General features: G+C 43.3%; 1 protein-coding gene across 3 annotated transcripts; it reads right to left on the bottom strand.

Moving 5' to 3' along the window:
• Positions 1 to 75: 75 nt before the first annotated feature.
• Positions 76 to 14590, bottom strand: FAM181A (family with sequence similarity 181 member A). 3 transcript variants are annotated; one of them, XR_007377564.1, is made up of 3 exons: positions 14493 to 14590; positions 9473 to 9616; positions 4541 to 8180 (listed from the first exon to the last, which is right to left on the bottom strand). XR_007377564.1 is itself a non-coding variant. In XM_048947680.1 (2 exons), exon 2 carries the CDS (start codon positions 3285 to 3287, stop codon positions 2421 to 2423), a length of 867 nt encoding a protein of 288 aa, XP_048803637.1. In that variant the 5' UTR covers positions 3288 to 3357; positions 14493 to 14548; the 3' UTR covers positions 76 to 2420. The 3 variants fall into 3 exon arrangements, 1 of the variants encoding a protein (XP_048803637.1); XR_007377565.1 differs by lacking the exon at positions 4541 to 8180 and adding an exon at positions 8281 to 8505; XM_048947680.1 differs by lacking the exons at positions 4541 to 8180; positions 9473 to 9616 and adding an exon at positions 76 to 3357 and having other exon boundaries at positions 14493 to 14548.
• Between the last annotated feature and the right edge of the window lie 1590 nt (positions 14591 to 16180).

Genomic DNA, 16180 nt, shown 5'->3' with positions numbered 1-16180 from the left:
CTCAGAGCCTCAAGGGCCACCTCCTGCCCTGTGCTGGGGAAGGAAGCCCTATGTCACAGTGGAATGTAATGATTTTAAAACATAATATTGGCCTGAATCTGACAGTAAATTCATAAATATAAGCATGCTGGAGATCACTTGGAACAATCTGGTTCTATCCTTTAGCTTAGTTTAAAAGCAGGCTGTGCTGCTACATCGAAAACGCAGCAAAATATATTTAAATAATCACTTCAAAAGACTAAAAAACCAAAAATTTAGTATCTAAAAGGTAGAATCTTGATTTTAACTCTCTTATTTTTCTGAATATCTTCAGAAATAAAATTTCTACAGAAGCTCTTCACTTTGCCATACTGATGAAATCCACAGTCTAGTGGAATCCACTTTCAAGTTTCTCCCCTGAACTCCAGAAGGAACACTTGTCCACAACAGTCACTGCAATACCCGTTTTTCATTCCCTGAGCTTCTCGGGTCACCCACATGAAAAGCAGTGCCAAGGAGAGTGCATTGCATTGGCTACCAGGAGAGAGATTCAGCACCTGGCTTCATCTGGATTACAACAGTGATACAGAGTTGCTTATGTGAGAAAGTGCATCTAATTGCATACAACATTTCCTTGCCTCCAGCTCTGCAATTTAAGATCCACAATTCTCCGTTCACTAAATTAAAGAAGGCTACCGTCTCCTCATGGATTCTTTTTCCCAAAAAGACAAAAGCATAAGGACATCTTCATACGTGGGTCAAGAGCAAATCTGATGCCTTGAATTCTTAGACCAGCTCCTTACCACTTTGCACCTTGCACAGAGTTGCAGATACATGCTTGATACATATATGAAACAATGAAAGACTAAGGTACTACAGCCATTATTTTCATTGAAATGAGCATCAGTGGCTTAAACTGAGAGGTCTGGGGAAAGAGTAAACTACTTTCAGCCTGAGAGTAGTTTATATCCTAACTGCAGTTGCAGTCTGGTTACATAACAGCAAGTCCCATCAGAAGATCCAAAATTAAACTCTATGGTGGCTTAAGATGATAATTTTTTCATGACTGCAGTGTGCTTGAAAGAAGCACGGCCTGTTTTTCTCTTCGTAGAGATACCAGGAGTGATGGAGCACTACAGTAGCCAGGGGCCAAACAGATCAAGATCACTTTTTGCTGAGTCCCAAGAGAAGCTCCCATTCACTCCAAGAAGAGCAGGTTCAGGCCCAGAGAGGGCACAGATGCCCATTCTCTGTCCTTCCTCTCCCTCCCTTCCCCCTATAACATCTCTTGATCTCAGTGATTTATTCCAGTATAACTGAATATGGAGGTACACAATATTAAACCTTTCAGGTCCCATGTTCTGTGCCTTAGCAACACCTTCTCAATGGGTTTAAGAGAAGCTTAACTAAAACAATCACCTATTAGCTTTTACCATGCCATTTCACCAAAATAATTAAGAAAACAATAGGCAGATCATTTGTAGCCAGGTCTTGTGACTGTATATTAAAATCAGACAAAAGAAAAGATCCCTGCTAGAGAAAAAAGAGGGCAAGCTATTATAAACACTTCTCTGTCATATTTTATGTTTTTGTATTTGATGCATAACACCTTATTTTTATCTTGGTTGATGGGGAACAATTTATGAAACAGAAACTTACTCTGCTCCCATTTGCACCAGTTTAACACTCATTGATTTCCCAGCCTCAGGATTAAATCTGAATTACATCACTCTAAATAAGCAGAGATTTCAGCTGTCATATCTAACCAGCAGCTGCAAATTAAACCTGCATCTATTCAGTGAGAAAAGTAAAAACATCGCATTTGCAGAACCACCAGAATAAAATTACCTCCCTTCTTCCTTTATTTTTTCTTTCAATTCTCTTAGTATTTACACACAAGAAGAGCTTAAATCAATTCACAAATGTAGTTTCCACATTAAATACTGTCCTTCCAGTCTCTTGCACGCAAAATGAAGTGACCTGAATATCTTGACTTCTCCGGAATTACTTAAACGTACAAAAACAGTTTCAGTGAGTTTAATTCATTTCATTTCAGTGCTGTGCCTGCAGGGCAACCCGGGAAGATGCTCCCACATGGAAGAGGTTCTCCGAGGTGTTACAATTGCAACAACATTGCAAGTGGCCCAGAGCCCTGCTTGCCATGGCTCCAACAATGTGCTTCCATAAAAAAGGTCTGATTTGCCACACATGCCATGCCACCAGATTCATAGGGCTTATTCCTGATTTTTACCTGGAAAGAGAAGAATGGAGGCTGTACAGTTACTAATTCACTCCAGCCTGTGCAGGGGCCAACACCATCTCTGGATGGAAGCTCCTTCCGCACACAACCAGCTCCTTGTGCCCACTGCCCAACCTGGTGTTTCAACCCCCTCTAAGGGGTTATTCTGTCCAGTGTCACACACTCTGGCCCTTTCCTCTGGCTAAAGGTAGCCAAAAACATTGAAAATCGGTGGGGGGATGGTAGGCTTGGTAGGGATGGGTTTCAAAACCACAGGCCTGTAGAGTTTCTGCCCTGTGCCCTCTGCCTCCTTGCAGAAGGGCTGTGCTTCAGCTGGCAGTGTGGCAGCGCCCTTCCTCCACAGCCCTAGCCCTGAGAAAGGTGATGGAGGCAGCGTTCCTGGGGGTTGGTAAACAGCTGGCCCAGGGCAGGGGAAGGGGCAGCAGGTCCAGGCACCCACCCGGCCTGAGAGTACACCAGCAGCATCTTTCTCGCCTGCATTCAGGGCAGGCTCATGACTCTCAGGTCCAATACTCTCTTGGTTCCTCTTGTTTTTCTTTCCCTCGAAGGGAGGAGGGTCCCTGGGGACTGGTAGCCCCTCAGGGCCCGTGGGGAAGCCCCTGGCTGGGAGGTTCTGTGGCGGCCGCGGTTCTTCCCAGAAGGAGGCAGGAAGCTGTCGTTTCCTCATGGGCACCTGGTCTGGCCTGTTGACCTCAGGGTTTTGCTCTGGCACAGCCTGCTCACCCGCCAGACTCTCCTCCACCTCGGCTGCCTGCAGCATCTTCTCAGTGGCAGCCGCACTGAGGGGGCCAGGGTCGGGCACCTCAGGCTGGCAGCTGCGAGCCCTGTCCTCTGCTCCACGGCGTGGGCCACATTCCGGGGGCTTGGCAGGGTGGCACCGTGGCACCCGCGAGTACTTCTGAGAAAAGCGCTTCAGCTGCTTCTGCAAATATTTCCTGTGGTCCACCGACCGACGGCAGGGAGCAGATTTATCCAGGGCTGCCTTGATGTCACTAGAGGCCAGGTTGACAAAGTTCAGCAGGGTTTTTACCTCGCTGTCCGATGCCATTTCACTGGATGAGCTGTGCAGAATTTCCCATTAAATGTTTATAATCCGTTTCAGGTAAGCCTTGGCCAATCTGCAAGACACGGTAGGCAGTGTGAAGCCTGCATTCAAAAAGCATCAAGAGCACTGCAGGAGGTGGAGAGAAGATGTCAAACTTCTCAGCTAAGCATACAGGTTGTCCACCACCTCACCTCTATGCAGGCAGGCTGCCATGCACCTGCAGCCCCAGCTCAGCCTCCGGCACAGGGCTGCTCACTTAATCTCATTAGGTGAGACATAGGTGGGGAGAAGAAGCCAAGGCAGCTGCTCTCGTGTCCCTGCAAGCAAGCGCGGACACTCACCCGGCACGCTGGGGCTTTCCGGTGGGTGCTGGTGAAGAAGAGCCCCTTCCTGCTAATCTTGTTAGGCAGGTTACACACTGCCAGGCCCGACGGAGGCAGCCGGTGTGTGTGGAGGCAGTTGAGCAAGCACTTGAGCAAGCTGAATGAATATCGACTCTGCTGAGTTCGGGGCTCTCTCAGACCAATCAGGAGCCACTTTGCCAAATACAAAGCATCCCAATCAGGCATCAGCCTCCCCTTCTCACATTCTTTGCCATCACAAATTGTCACCATGGGAACAGCCACAGAAAGACAGCTAATAAATACAATCATTTCCCCGCGATTTCTACCATTCTCCCCTATCCTCTTCACCCCTACCAAGGCCTTTCTTTCTTAAAGGCACAATCCAAAGGAAAAGTGCCGACGATGAGTTAGGAAAGTTTAGGCACCCTTTTCTATGCACTCCCCGAAGCTGTCTGTGGGCTGATACTGACCATGCTTCATTGGCACAGGACAATGTAATACGGGGGACCGGGCTAGCCTACTTTTAACCGTTCCCCATCAGAGACTTTTTTTTTAAGGGGAGGATGATGTCAGAAAAAGGTAGGAAAGGAACAAATCTCTAAAGAGATGTGCAGATATCCATGGAAAGGGAGCTTGAGCGCTCAAGAATCTTGTCTTTATGTTTGCCCCCTCAATTGAGTTACACAAAAGCTGAATTACCCATTCAAACTACCCGGACAAAAGGATGGAGTTGGATAGTACTCTTGCATCTGTAGTCAAACAGTTAGAGACTTAAATCGAGTCGTCATGATGGAGAAAGAGTTAGACAAAGCCCATAGAATTGCCATCAGCAAACATTTTCCTGTGTCATATTAGTGGGTCTCCATGACTCCCCCTGGCCTGGGGACAATAGCACAAGTTTGCACACTCGACTACTGTCACCCTGCCAACGCTGGCAAGGAGCAGAAACAGGACAATCCTTTAAGGGGAAAGCATGCCCGCTGCAGGGAAGGTAAGAAGAGAGGGAAGAAAAGGCGTGTGAAATGCTAATTGAGCTGCTTCCTTTACTGATGCATAGCTATGTGAGCCCTCTGCCTTCGTGCAGGCTTGTCCCTGAGGGGTAGCAATAACTTAATAGCAAAGCAAAACTGGGAGCTAGGGGAATAGGAGAGCAGGAGGGCTGCCTTTGGTATACGTGGGTGATGTGGAGCCGGCTGCTGCCCCATGTACCAGCCTGGGATCCACTGCCTGCAACACCCCAGGGATGGGAGGAGAGGGACAGTGGCAGGGTAAGCATGCCCACAGCCAGAAAGAGACTACCAGCCCTGGGAAAGCAGGGACTGAAGTCCAAGCTATCTCTCATTTTGCAAGTAAAATCTTCTTTGCCAACGTAAGGCACTGAAGGTCTGAGAGCTGACAGATGCAATATTTTGCATTTATTTCTTTTAATCCAGCTTTCTTTAGAGAAGGACAAGATCTAGACTGTACCACTGTATGCTGGGCTGAGGACTCCTCAAGTCTTCCTATGCCAGCATGCTCAGCGCTGCCACCCCATTTTCACACCATTTCTCCCAGTCCAACCCAAGCCATATATTTCAGTACTCAGGTGCTGCAGATCTGGAGAGACCTTGGGCTAGGACACTGCACAGCAGAAGATGCCACAGAGCCTTTGCACTACTGCAGTGGGTTGCAATCTGATGGCAAGGTAGAAAGCCTTAAAGGCACCTCTGTGCTGTGTGAGATGGGATTATATCAGCAGAGTGAGGGGCAGCTTTGCCCTTACTTACAGTGCTGGAGGCACTGGGGCTTATCTTCTCACAGTTTCTATTCCAAAAGCAGCTCCTTCCCAGGAGACCTAGTGCAGCTAACCACATCATCTGCCTCACGTCTCCATGCAATCTTCTCCAGTAAGATTGTGGGGGTGAGTTTCCAGTCATCTGCTCAAGCATCTATTTTGGGATACACTAGCTGGGGCCTGGCCTCTTTGTAGCTTGACACAGGTCCTTTTTCTGCAGCTGAGTTTACAGAGAGAAGTTTTTTCTAGCACAATTGACAAGATGCACATCAAGGCTTCACATCTCTGGAGGAACAAATTTCCTGCTGTGTTTGAGCATTTGACCACACCCTGGACAACATGTACACTGTATCCCCAAGTGGTATGTCCAGGGAAGGAAGATAAAGAGAGATGTGGGACAGGTGCCTGGTAGCAAAGGAGTTTCTGAGGATGTTAATGAACCACGTCCTCAGAGGCCTAAGAAACTCATGTCATATACTGGGTGTCCAACAATCAATTATAGGGGATTTACAGGAAAGAAAGGGGATTTGTGGCTGTGTGTATGGAGAACCCAGCACTCCTCCCACACCACTGAAGCTCTCTCCAAACGCCCATCTATGCCTGTGCCTTCCAGGAGGACCACTTGCCTTGGTCACAGCTCCTTGGCCACCACGTGGCAGCTTCCCATGCCTCACCACACTTGCCGCTCCAGCATCCCTTTCTCCTGCAGCTGGGTAACGGCAGGGAGCTAAAGAGGAATGAACCAGCAAGCAGGATTTAAGAAGCAGAGCAACCCACCCTTTCAAGGTCAGACTCAGGTTGAGCTGCACAGGGTTTTCCCTAAGAGACCACCGGAGCCCTTTTGTTCCTCACTGCTCTCACCATGTTCATCCCAATGTACATGTGAAAGGAACAATTAACAATAGGGCACTCCTCTCTGAGGATCCAGTGCACTTTGAAGTGTCCACCAACCAAAGGCTCAAGAATGATACATCATTTTCCACTGTGAACGTGTCAAACTAGTACAGCAATTGAAAAAATGTCTCCACATGCCTTCCCAGCATGCAGACAGGGACCAGCTGGAGAGCCACTTCATATCTGACATGTCACCTCCCGACAGCTGTCTTCTTGGGAATTTTTGGTATGTGAAATTTCCTAACTCCTTTTTCTAAGTGAAGCACAGGAGTAAACCCATTCACTAAAAGGATGCAGTTATGCTTTTCCCAAACATGCAGAAACTCTGAAAAATTATTTTCTTCCACAGAAATACCCAAGAAGTGTTTTAAAAACGTCACTCATTGTAACTGGTATCACAATTTAGCCAGTTCTACCCCAGAACCTCTTCCAGCTTATTTCTACTCTCAGGGACTCGTGCAGCACAGATATTCCAACATCAGCATCATTCCAGGACTGCATGAGCAGATCCAGTAATGCAAACCATTAAGAGAGGAGGCAGTGCAGTAAGTGCACTGGGCAGCTGAGATAACACAAATACTCCAATCACTGCTACTATTGTAATGATCACTAAAGCAAAGAGCAGTTAATGAAAATCTGAGTAGCACAGAGGTGATGCAAAAATCACTGTTCTGGCACTGGCTTACACAAAATGCTTTTTTCTCTCCTAAAAAGAGCACTTTTTCTCCGTCTTAACTTGAATAAACATTGTCACAGGGCTCACCCTGCTGTCAGTATAACTCCGCTGCATACTGCAGTGCCAGTATACTTTCCGGGCTGGGTTAAAATGAGCTTCTTGCCCTCCCTGATTTGGGACCAGTATTCTTTTGTCTGGGATATGTCCATATGCCAAGCACTGTTCTTCTCATCTTTTCCTTATGCAAGTTAAAACTAGGCAACCTCCATTTATTAAAAAAAAAAAAAAAAAAAAGTAGTAAACAGATTTCTACTTAAAAACAAAGCTTAGAAATTGTAGGAAAGATTTCTTTAGAAATTCAAAGATTTCAGTTCATTGTGTTTTGGAGAGGTGAGGAGAAAAAAGGAGATTAATGTTAATGATGTGCCAGTGGCGTAAAAGTGGGAGATGATGCTTAACATCATACTGCAGGAATTTGGTGACGTTAAGAACTACTGCTATTGGAGAGGAAAGGATTTTAAGGATGCTGGGCCACATGCCCCAGGGTTTGATAGCAGGAATTTGTGTTTTGAGAAGTCACCATCTGGAAACAAGAAAAAACAGGTGACAGGATGAAAATGAACCTCACTCCTTCATCCAGTCTGACCTTCGTAGACTACAGGAGGGACCCTGAAGCATACCAAGAGGGGACACTGACTGCATTCAATCCTCCAGCAGGTTGCCCTCTGGACTCAGAACCTGTCCCTAAATCCAAGGTCAGGAAGTGAGGAAGGAGGAAGATATAGGATTTTGCCCCAGACTCAGCTGTTCTCTTTGCTTCTCACCATATTGGAGCCAACACCTTTTCCCCAGGAGAACAGCAAATTGGTACTCCCACTAGCTTTGACTCTTCCCTCCCCACTTTTTTCTCTGGACAATCTGCTTTGACCTGAGTGACATCCTCCCGTTGCTTTCAACCCCCGATTTACCACACATGGGGCCAACTCAGAGTCTGTCCCCAAGCACTGGGGCAGGCAGGGGGGCTGTCACCACCCCACAGCCGCTGCCATTCAGGCAGATGGTGGAGGGGGCTGATGTGAATAGCTCCTGTCAGTCTCATAGAGTGAACTTTACAATTGTGCTACGTGTTGAACTGCATGTGACTAATGCCATTCTTCTTCAGGCTGCAGGCAGGACACAGCTGTTTCTTTAAGGAAATTTTCATTTTTCTGGGAAGGAAAAAAAAAAAACACAACACTTTTGCAAGGTCATGGCAATGGTGATATCTATGTATTCTGTAATTAGACATGATCAAAGCTCATCCTGCTTTTCACTGCCTCTCTTCCTGGTGAATCAGATAATATGTAAAAATTAGCCTGGTCTTGGTTTGGTCCTTCTCGAGGTTTAAATCCTGCTTCCACATGCATCAAGTATGCACTGAGCAACAAAAGGGCCAAATATAGTTTCCTTTATGTAATTCTCAAATAATTAAGTATTTTGAGATCAGTGAAAACTCTGGCACCAAATAACACAGATAGCTTCTGTCGATGAGCACTGCAAAATGATTAAAAAACACAGATGTAAATATGAGCATGTGAATAGGCTAATCTCTTAAAAGCTGCAAAAAAGAAGTGCCCAGTCCTTACTCCATAAAGCATTAGGTATTTCGGATTGAAATGGGATCTGCAGTACATACTGCAGTGAAGAAATTGAATAAATCACAAAACTAGTATTAAAGTAAAGCATCAGTGATCAGTCAGTCTCTCCAAAATGGGTGTTTGCTACAGCAGTTCTGGGCTCGTTATTCCCAATGAAGCCAAATTTGATTTGTGCATGGATTTCTACAGGTGCTAAATTCGGTTCCCCCAGGAGTTTTCTGTTAAAAGCACAAGAGCTGGTTACTTGGAGCAGATTAGCACTCTACTTGTCTGGAATATCACAGTATTTCTGTTAACTGGGACCCACACCTGTGTGTTGGTGGGTTGCAGCAGAGTTTGCTATGTGCCCCGTTTTTTTTGTGGGGTTTTTTTTTTTTTTTTGGACAATAGTTCACAGAAATACATTACTCTGCAGCATTACATGCAAAGTACAGTGCTCATTCCAACACTACAGGTTTTCCAGTTACAAAGGACAGAATTTAAATTTGAGATTCTGAGAGAACCACCAGGTATGAACTGGTGGAATATTCACGCTTAGTCTAAGAGCTAAACTCAGAGACACAGGACCCTTCTGGACTGGTTTTTCTGGAAGATGGATAAGATTGTTACTTTCTGATAAACAAGTCATTGTACCTGCACTGTTCCCAGAACTGGAGCTTTGATAGTGAGATTGTTAAGCTTCAGACAAGGCCATGTTACAGGTCCTCATCAGAAATATTTGATAGTACAGAAGTACCAATATCCTCTAGAAAACAGACCCTTCTGGATGAACTGACCATGAGAATGAGGTGGCATTGAACTAAGTGTGCTGAAGGAGTTCAAATATGAAATTGGTGAGCAATCAAAACAGCATTTATACAAACCTCCATCCCAAGGACCAAAGACGATTAATGGAAAAGGTAGTTGTGCAAATAACAGAATACAGCATCATTTCCTCTGGACTGGAGGCAGATTTACTTCAGGAGTGCTTCAAAGACTTATGATGGCACTGATGCTGTTCACTTCCTCTGTAAGTTGCATGTAAAAGAGACTAACTAGGGGCGAAGTTCACAGACAATACAAAATCATTCATAATAATCAAAGCTAAAGCTGACTGTTCCAGAAGGAGCTTATAATACCAACTGACAGTGAAGTGCCAGATGAAATTCTGTATTGACAGGCGCAATGTAAGGCACTTAGGAAAACAACTACTTAAACATCTGCAGTGCTGGGCTCCGGATAGCAACACTCAAAAGATCTTGGGTAACTGAAACAAAGGTATGAATTATCTGAAAACCTTACGTATTGCTCTGCAATAATCAGAAGATAATCTGAATAGCTGAAATTACTGAATGAGAGAATAAATCAGAACAGAGAGCAGCAGTTAAATCACTATTTACACTATTTGCGCACATTTGAACACAGTTGCAATTTTGCTCTCCTTATTCAAAAGTTTATAACTTCGGATTTAGATAGATATAAAAAAGTTAGCCAGTATGGTCATAGGTCTGGAAGCATTTTTACAGTAGGAAATATAGTTTGGAAAGAAAACAAGCTGAGCGGGTATGATTCGAGTGTATACAATCACCACCAGAATGGAGAAGGTAATGAAGAAAAGGTTAATCGCTGCTTCTTCAGTGCAAGAATTAGGGGTAATAAATCAAATTACCATGCACTAGATCTAAACCATAAGGAATGAATTTTCTGTGTGATACATTAATCTGTGGGTCTTGCTGCCAAAGTATTAACAAGTTTAAAAAGGACTTAGACAAAGTCATGCCATAAAGGACCATGATGAAACTAAATAATTCACCTTCAACCTGTAGCTCAAGGACTTCTGATGCTGTTGATTGCCAAAGAGAACATCAAATACAAATCAAATACAAATACTTTCCCTGTCCTTGTGTCCTTCCCTCAATATCCACATAGGCTGTCATCTGAGATGGACTACACAAACATTCAATTTTGTTCACTAGAACACATCTTACCATAAGTAATGGTAAAATATATTCTGGGTAAGGCTGTGGAGCATGAGGCACAGAAAGAATACACTGGAATTCTGTGAAAAGCAAAGCCTAATTTTCTTCCACCTACTATTTACAAGTTTGTTTGGGGCTATTCTGCATTCATAGAAATTATGTTCCAGTGGTCATAAAAGAAAGTCTGAAACTCTGGAAGATTTACTTGTGATATTGTTTTAGAAGAAAGATTGGGTTGCTCTAAGGGGGATTAGCATAATTCAATGTCATTCGTCATGAAGACAGATGTTACCTTCTTGAGAAGATTTTGTATTAGTTGCTGTATCAGACTCTCAGTCACATCATCTTTTCTCCAGCCTGTCAAAATAACCACCACAGTCCAGTTCTGAGAACAGCCACATGCCTGCTTAGCTTTGATGCGTCTCCCTGTTGTGGCTGGAAATCAGTGCAGCCATTCATTCCAGCACATGTGTTTATGTGCATTCCATGCCCAAAGAGAAAAGCCAAGCCAGGGTGATACATAAATCATAGAATGGCGAGTTGGAAGGGACCTTAAAGACCTTCCAGTTCCCACTCCCTGTCATGGGCTGGCTGCCCCCCACAGACCAGGCTGCCCAATGCCTCATCCAACTTGGCCCTGAATGCCTCCAGGGATAATAGGGCATCCACAGCTAAGCTGGGCAGTGTTAGCTCCTCACCACCCTCTGAATAAAGAATTTCCTCTTAATATCTAAGCTGAATCTCCCCTCCTTCAGTTAAAACCCATTCTCCCTTTGTGCTATTGTAAACAGAAAGTCAGTCTCTCTCTTGTTTATAAGCTCCTTTTAGGTACTAGAAAATCACAATGAGGCCATAAAAACATGAGGAAAAATCTCTTTTCTGTGAGGGTAACAGAGCACTGGGACAAACTGCCCAGAGATGCTGTGGAATCTCTGTCTCTGGAGAAATTCATGAACTGCCTGGACACTTTCCTGTGCAACCTGCTGCAGGGAACCTGCTTTAGCAGGAAATTGGACTAGCTGATCCCCACTAGTCCCTTCCAACCCCACAACTCCATGATTCTATGATTTTGAGGTTTCTCTCAAGTCAGGCAAATACCTTCCTCAGCCTCATGAGCCTTCAAATACTGCAGCGAAGTGTATGTTAGAAAAACTTTGGTTGCTTTCTGCTCCAAACAGCTCTGCTTTGATAAATGCAGCAGGATTGATCTGTGCTGTGCATCCCTTAACTGAATTATGATGTATAATCCTCCCTGGAACAGAACATTTACATTCCACTGACCTAGTTGAAAAAATGCATTAATTTTAATTTATGTAAAATTCTTCCAATAAAAGAGTGAGAGGGCTGCTTGTAGCTGGAAGTCCAACTTGTTAATCAGGATTTTTGAAGACTGCATTTCAGTGGGTGGTTTGTTCATGTAAATCCAGATGCAGCTTTACTACGTCCCATTTTAGCTCACAAGGGTCATGAATTAAACTAATGCTACCTCTCCTCTTCTGATCCTTGGGTAGCGGGGCAATGACAGTTGTTTGCATAGCCCAAAGTTTGGCTGTAGGGTCACTCCACTTTTCTGAAACAAACACCACAGATATTTTTTGGAAAAAGAACGGAATCGAGAGTGGTTTACATTGCTTCAGCACTGAGAAATAGTTGGAAAGACATCTCATGGCAGAATTCCTTTTCTTAAATATTACCTGTGGGGTCTTGAATCAGCAATGTTGCTGCTACTCAATTCATCCAGCCCTACTTCTGTAGAAGGGGGTTTTGAGAGTATGGAAGTGATAGGAGTTATCTTCCTTCAGGCTCTTTAGCTGACACCAACATTACTGTAGGAAATCAAGTCAATTTGGGAGCTTTTTGTACCAGAATAGTCTGGGACCAGAGAAGCACAAAGATGTCCCAGTTATTTTTTTAATTCCCCTATTAATTCCTGTATGCAGGATAAATCTGTGGCAGGTAAGCACAGGATCTCAATGTTCATATCCAACATTTCTTATGTATGCCAGCAGTTCAGCTGTGCCCTAGGGGACTCCTCCTTCTGTGCCTGATGTACGACAACACCATAGTCATCTACAGGGACATGCATGTGACGTGAAAATCACTGACTTGAGGGGATGTTTCCATCCAGACTCTGCCACAAGGCCTATTCCTGCAGCAGAAATATCAACACTGTTTCCAGGAGGCTGCTGGCCACCTCAAGTGACTTTTTTTTCTTACTTGCTGGTATCCTTAGCTTAGAATAAAGCTCATTTCAGATGGAAAGTATTGTAGATGTTTTACTCATTACCAATGGAAATGCAATGGTGCATTCTCAGTAAGGCTGTGAATTTGTTTATCTGCAGCTGCTTAAGGACACAATATTGCTGTAACAGGGCAATCCCTCCACTAGGCAGCAGCTGCTCAGAGCAATGTAGCCTCATAAAATGCAGACTGTGACAGTAGAGAATTTGCTATTTCTTACTCAGCCAAAAATCAGTCATTTGGGACCCTACCTTATGAAACATGAAAAAGATATCATGGAAAGCAACCTTTCCCTGTTTTCTGATAAATGGAAACCACAAATATCAGAGGTGAAATATTAACCAGATATAAATAATGACAAGCAAGGGAAAACAGGAGAAATATTGTCCAAAATAAGGTAGCACCCTATCAGCCTCCAGAACGTTTGCAAAGATTTATTTGGAAGTGAAATAAGCAATATTCATTTCAAACATTAAAACCCAATTGGCAGCCTTTCAGGCCTCAATAACTCACATGCTGTCAGATCTCCTTCCAAACATACATACTTGTCTTTTTATGCAGCTGAACTTGTCTTAAGAAAATTCTTAAGACAAATGTTACAAGAGAACTGGCTATGCAATGATACAGTTTTCTCTAAAAATAGAGAAGAAATAAATAATATCAATAAACCAATGCACAGTAACTTAACATTAGGAAGACTCTATCAGGGAAACATCAATGTTTATCAATATACCTTTTCCAGGTATAGAGGTGTTGAGAAGTGTTCACCAGAGTTATTCACTAGCACAAGCAATCAAGACTTGGTTAAAGCAGGCTGCAAATAGGAATTTTCTTTCAGCAGAATCTTTTGTTTTTCAGAGAACTTCCCAGGGTCTTCAGGATTTTTATTTACTTATGGTTAGTAGAAATTTGATGCTAATAACTTTTTGTTCTTGTTGCTGTTTTCAACATCAATTTGTTGAAGACTGCCATTCTACAATATCACAAAGCAAAAAGGAAATACATTCTGACAGAGATTGTTCTCAGGTTTTGCACACGCCTCATGTTTTGTGCACTCTAGTGGCAATTGCATTCAGACGCAGTCTATGAAAAGCAGCACAGATACCTGAGCGTTCCATACCAGATGGACTGCTACACATAAGAACAACCATCTGTACCACTTACTGATCAGTTCCCCATACAGGGTTTGTACCAGTGTAACACACTGAGTCAGATTGAGGATGCTGCTGAACACATGTTGAGGGAAGATGCGATAGATCTATGGGAAGACCCATAAGCATGGTGTGATCCCAAAATATCTAGGGATCAAACTGTCCACAAACAACTTCTGTTGTTTAACTTCAGGTTGGATATGAGAAAAAAATTCTTCTCAGAAATAGTGGCAGGGCAATAGAACCAGCTACCCAGGAAGATGGTGGTATGATTGCCTCTGAAGAGGCAGATGTGCGGATACAGCATGAAGAAATATAGTTAGCAGTATGGTGGGGATAGTTTAATAGTTGGACTAGGCAGCCTGAGTAGTCTTTTCCAACACTAATGATACTATATACTGCTATAATACTTAAATATGATAGAAAAATACAACAATAATAGCAGAGTAGAACAATCCTAGGTTGCAGCAAATGAAAACAAGCCCAACTAGAGCAATCACAGATATAGAAACAAAAGAAGAAAAACAGCTTACCTTTAGAAGAGCCAAAGTAGGCAGGGATCTCCAGCAACAAATACCCTCACCTCCACTACCAAACCTTAAACGAGGTCTGGGAAGAGGTGGATCCTGGCTTCATCCCTTCCAGTCACTCAGCTGCATTGCATGCACCTGAGCTCCCCTGAGTCAGCCCTGCCTTCCCACCAGGTGCTCAATCACTGGTTCAATCCATGACTTAGCATTTCCACTGCAGCCACCTTTTGGACAAACTGTGCTGAATAATACCATAGATTTCTTTCATGGGATCCTCTCTGCCTTGTTGCAGATGCATTAGTGTCTTTCTTCTCTTCTTGCTACTCTTTTAATTTGTATTCATGCAAGCATATGTGTCAGAAATTCATTGGGACCAAATAAAGCTCTTTTTCCTTCTAAGAACTATTCCCTAATTATCCAGATATGATTTCCTGGACAGTTTTGGTAGCCCAGGATCCAGCTCCTGGGTTAATTCATTTTGTGTCAGTTCAGCTGTGTAACACTGTGTCATCTTTGTTTCTTGATTGGGTGAACGAAACCTTTAAAGTGGGATGCAGCAAGTAATGAATACCCTGATCATACAGTAGAGTAATTCTCAGTTTTGTGTGTGACTGACTACGCAAACAAGATTACATCCAGGCCAGTGCAGCCAGCCACCACGGCTGAATGTTGCACGCCAGCTGCACAGGCAATAAGCCGAGTTTGAAAATGTCCTTGCAGACCTATCCAAATGCTTGAATGAAACAGACTCCATTTATGAAGTTTACCTCTGGAAATAAAAAGTATAACTGCATGGTTATCTGTTTGTTTTTTATTATTTTTAAAAGCCACTCTTAAATAATTTTCAAATTAACTAATATCACCAGTGGTATTAGTCTAGTTTTGTAACTGATAGCAAAAAAAAATGAATAAAAATAAACAGAAGTATAGGCTGATCTAGTAAAACTTTTTTTTTTTTAAAAAAGGGTTTTTTTATAAGATAGTTTTTGTATTTTAATGCATGAGCATGCCTAACAACCAGTCAGCAGTATTTTTCAGCTGCAGTACACAGAAACTTTAACATTCTAGGACCTGTACAGGGTAAATTTCAGTCACAAACACCTATTTCTCCATAATTAGGAGAAATAAAGGAGGGGGGAATATTTTCTAAAAATATCTGAAATAATAACTAGCATATGATTGAGGAACAGGGGTGAATCCAGCAGCATTTTTCACAAACATTTGCTAACACTGTCTGATGCACAGGCCGCCCTAATCATCACTACAAAAGCTGTATCTGCCTGGTGTTTAGAAATTGCAGTGAGCATTAAGAGGCTGAACGCTTGTTGGCTCTGGAAAGATTGCTTGGTAGTGGGAATGTTGATTTCAGAGGATGATTTAGATAATCCATTTCTAGAGAGGCTTGTAAGAAAAATAAGTTCTTATTGCAGTGTAATTTACATGAGAGAACACCACACTTTGGTTGGATGTATCCACTTTTTCAGAGAATCCCAGAATGGTTTGGGTTGGAAGGGACTTTAAAGATTATCTAAATCCAACCCCCTGCTGTGAGCAGAGTTGCCAAGTACTAGATCAGAAAGCAAATAGTTTTTTTCCCTTAAGGACTACTAGACTTCACACTGTTCATCAGATAGATAGAATTAAGGCAAAAGATTGCAGAAATGTATTTCAACAGTGGAATTGATACAGCT

This window comes from Lagopus muta, chromosome 6, assembly GCF_023343835.1.
Source record: "Lagopus muta isolate bLagMut1 chromosome 6, bLagMut1 primary, whole genome shotgun sequence".
NCBI classification, from domain to species: domain Eukaryota; kingdom Metazoa; phylum Chordata; class Aves; order Galliformes; family Phasianidae; genus Lagopus; species Lagopus muta.
Note: the sequence above shows the minus strand (reverse complement) of the source record. Positions and strands in the feature narration are given on the sequence as shown.

Coding starts and splice junctions, on each gene's coding strand:
- FAM181A (XM_048947680.1), bottom strand. CDS start 3,287: ATGGCATCGGACAGCGAGGTAAAAACCCTGCTGAACTTTGTCAACCTG.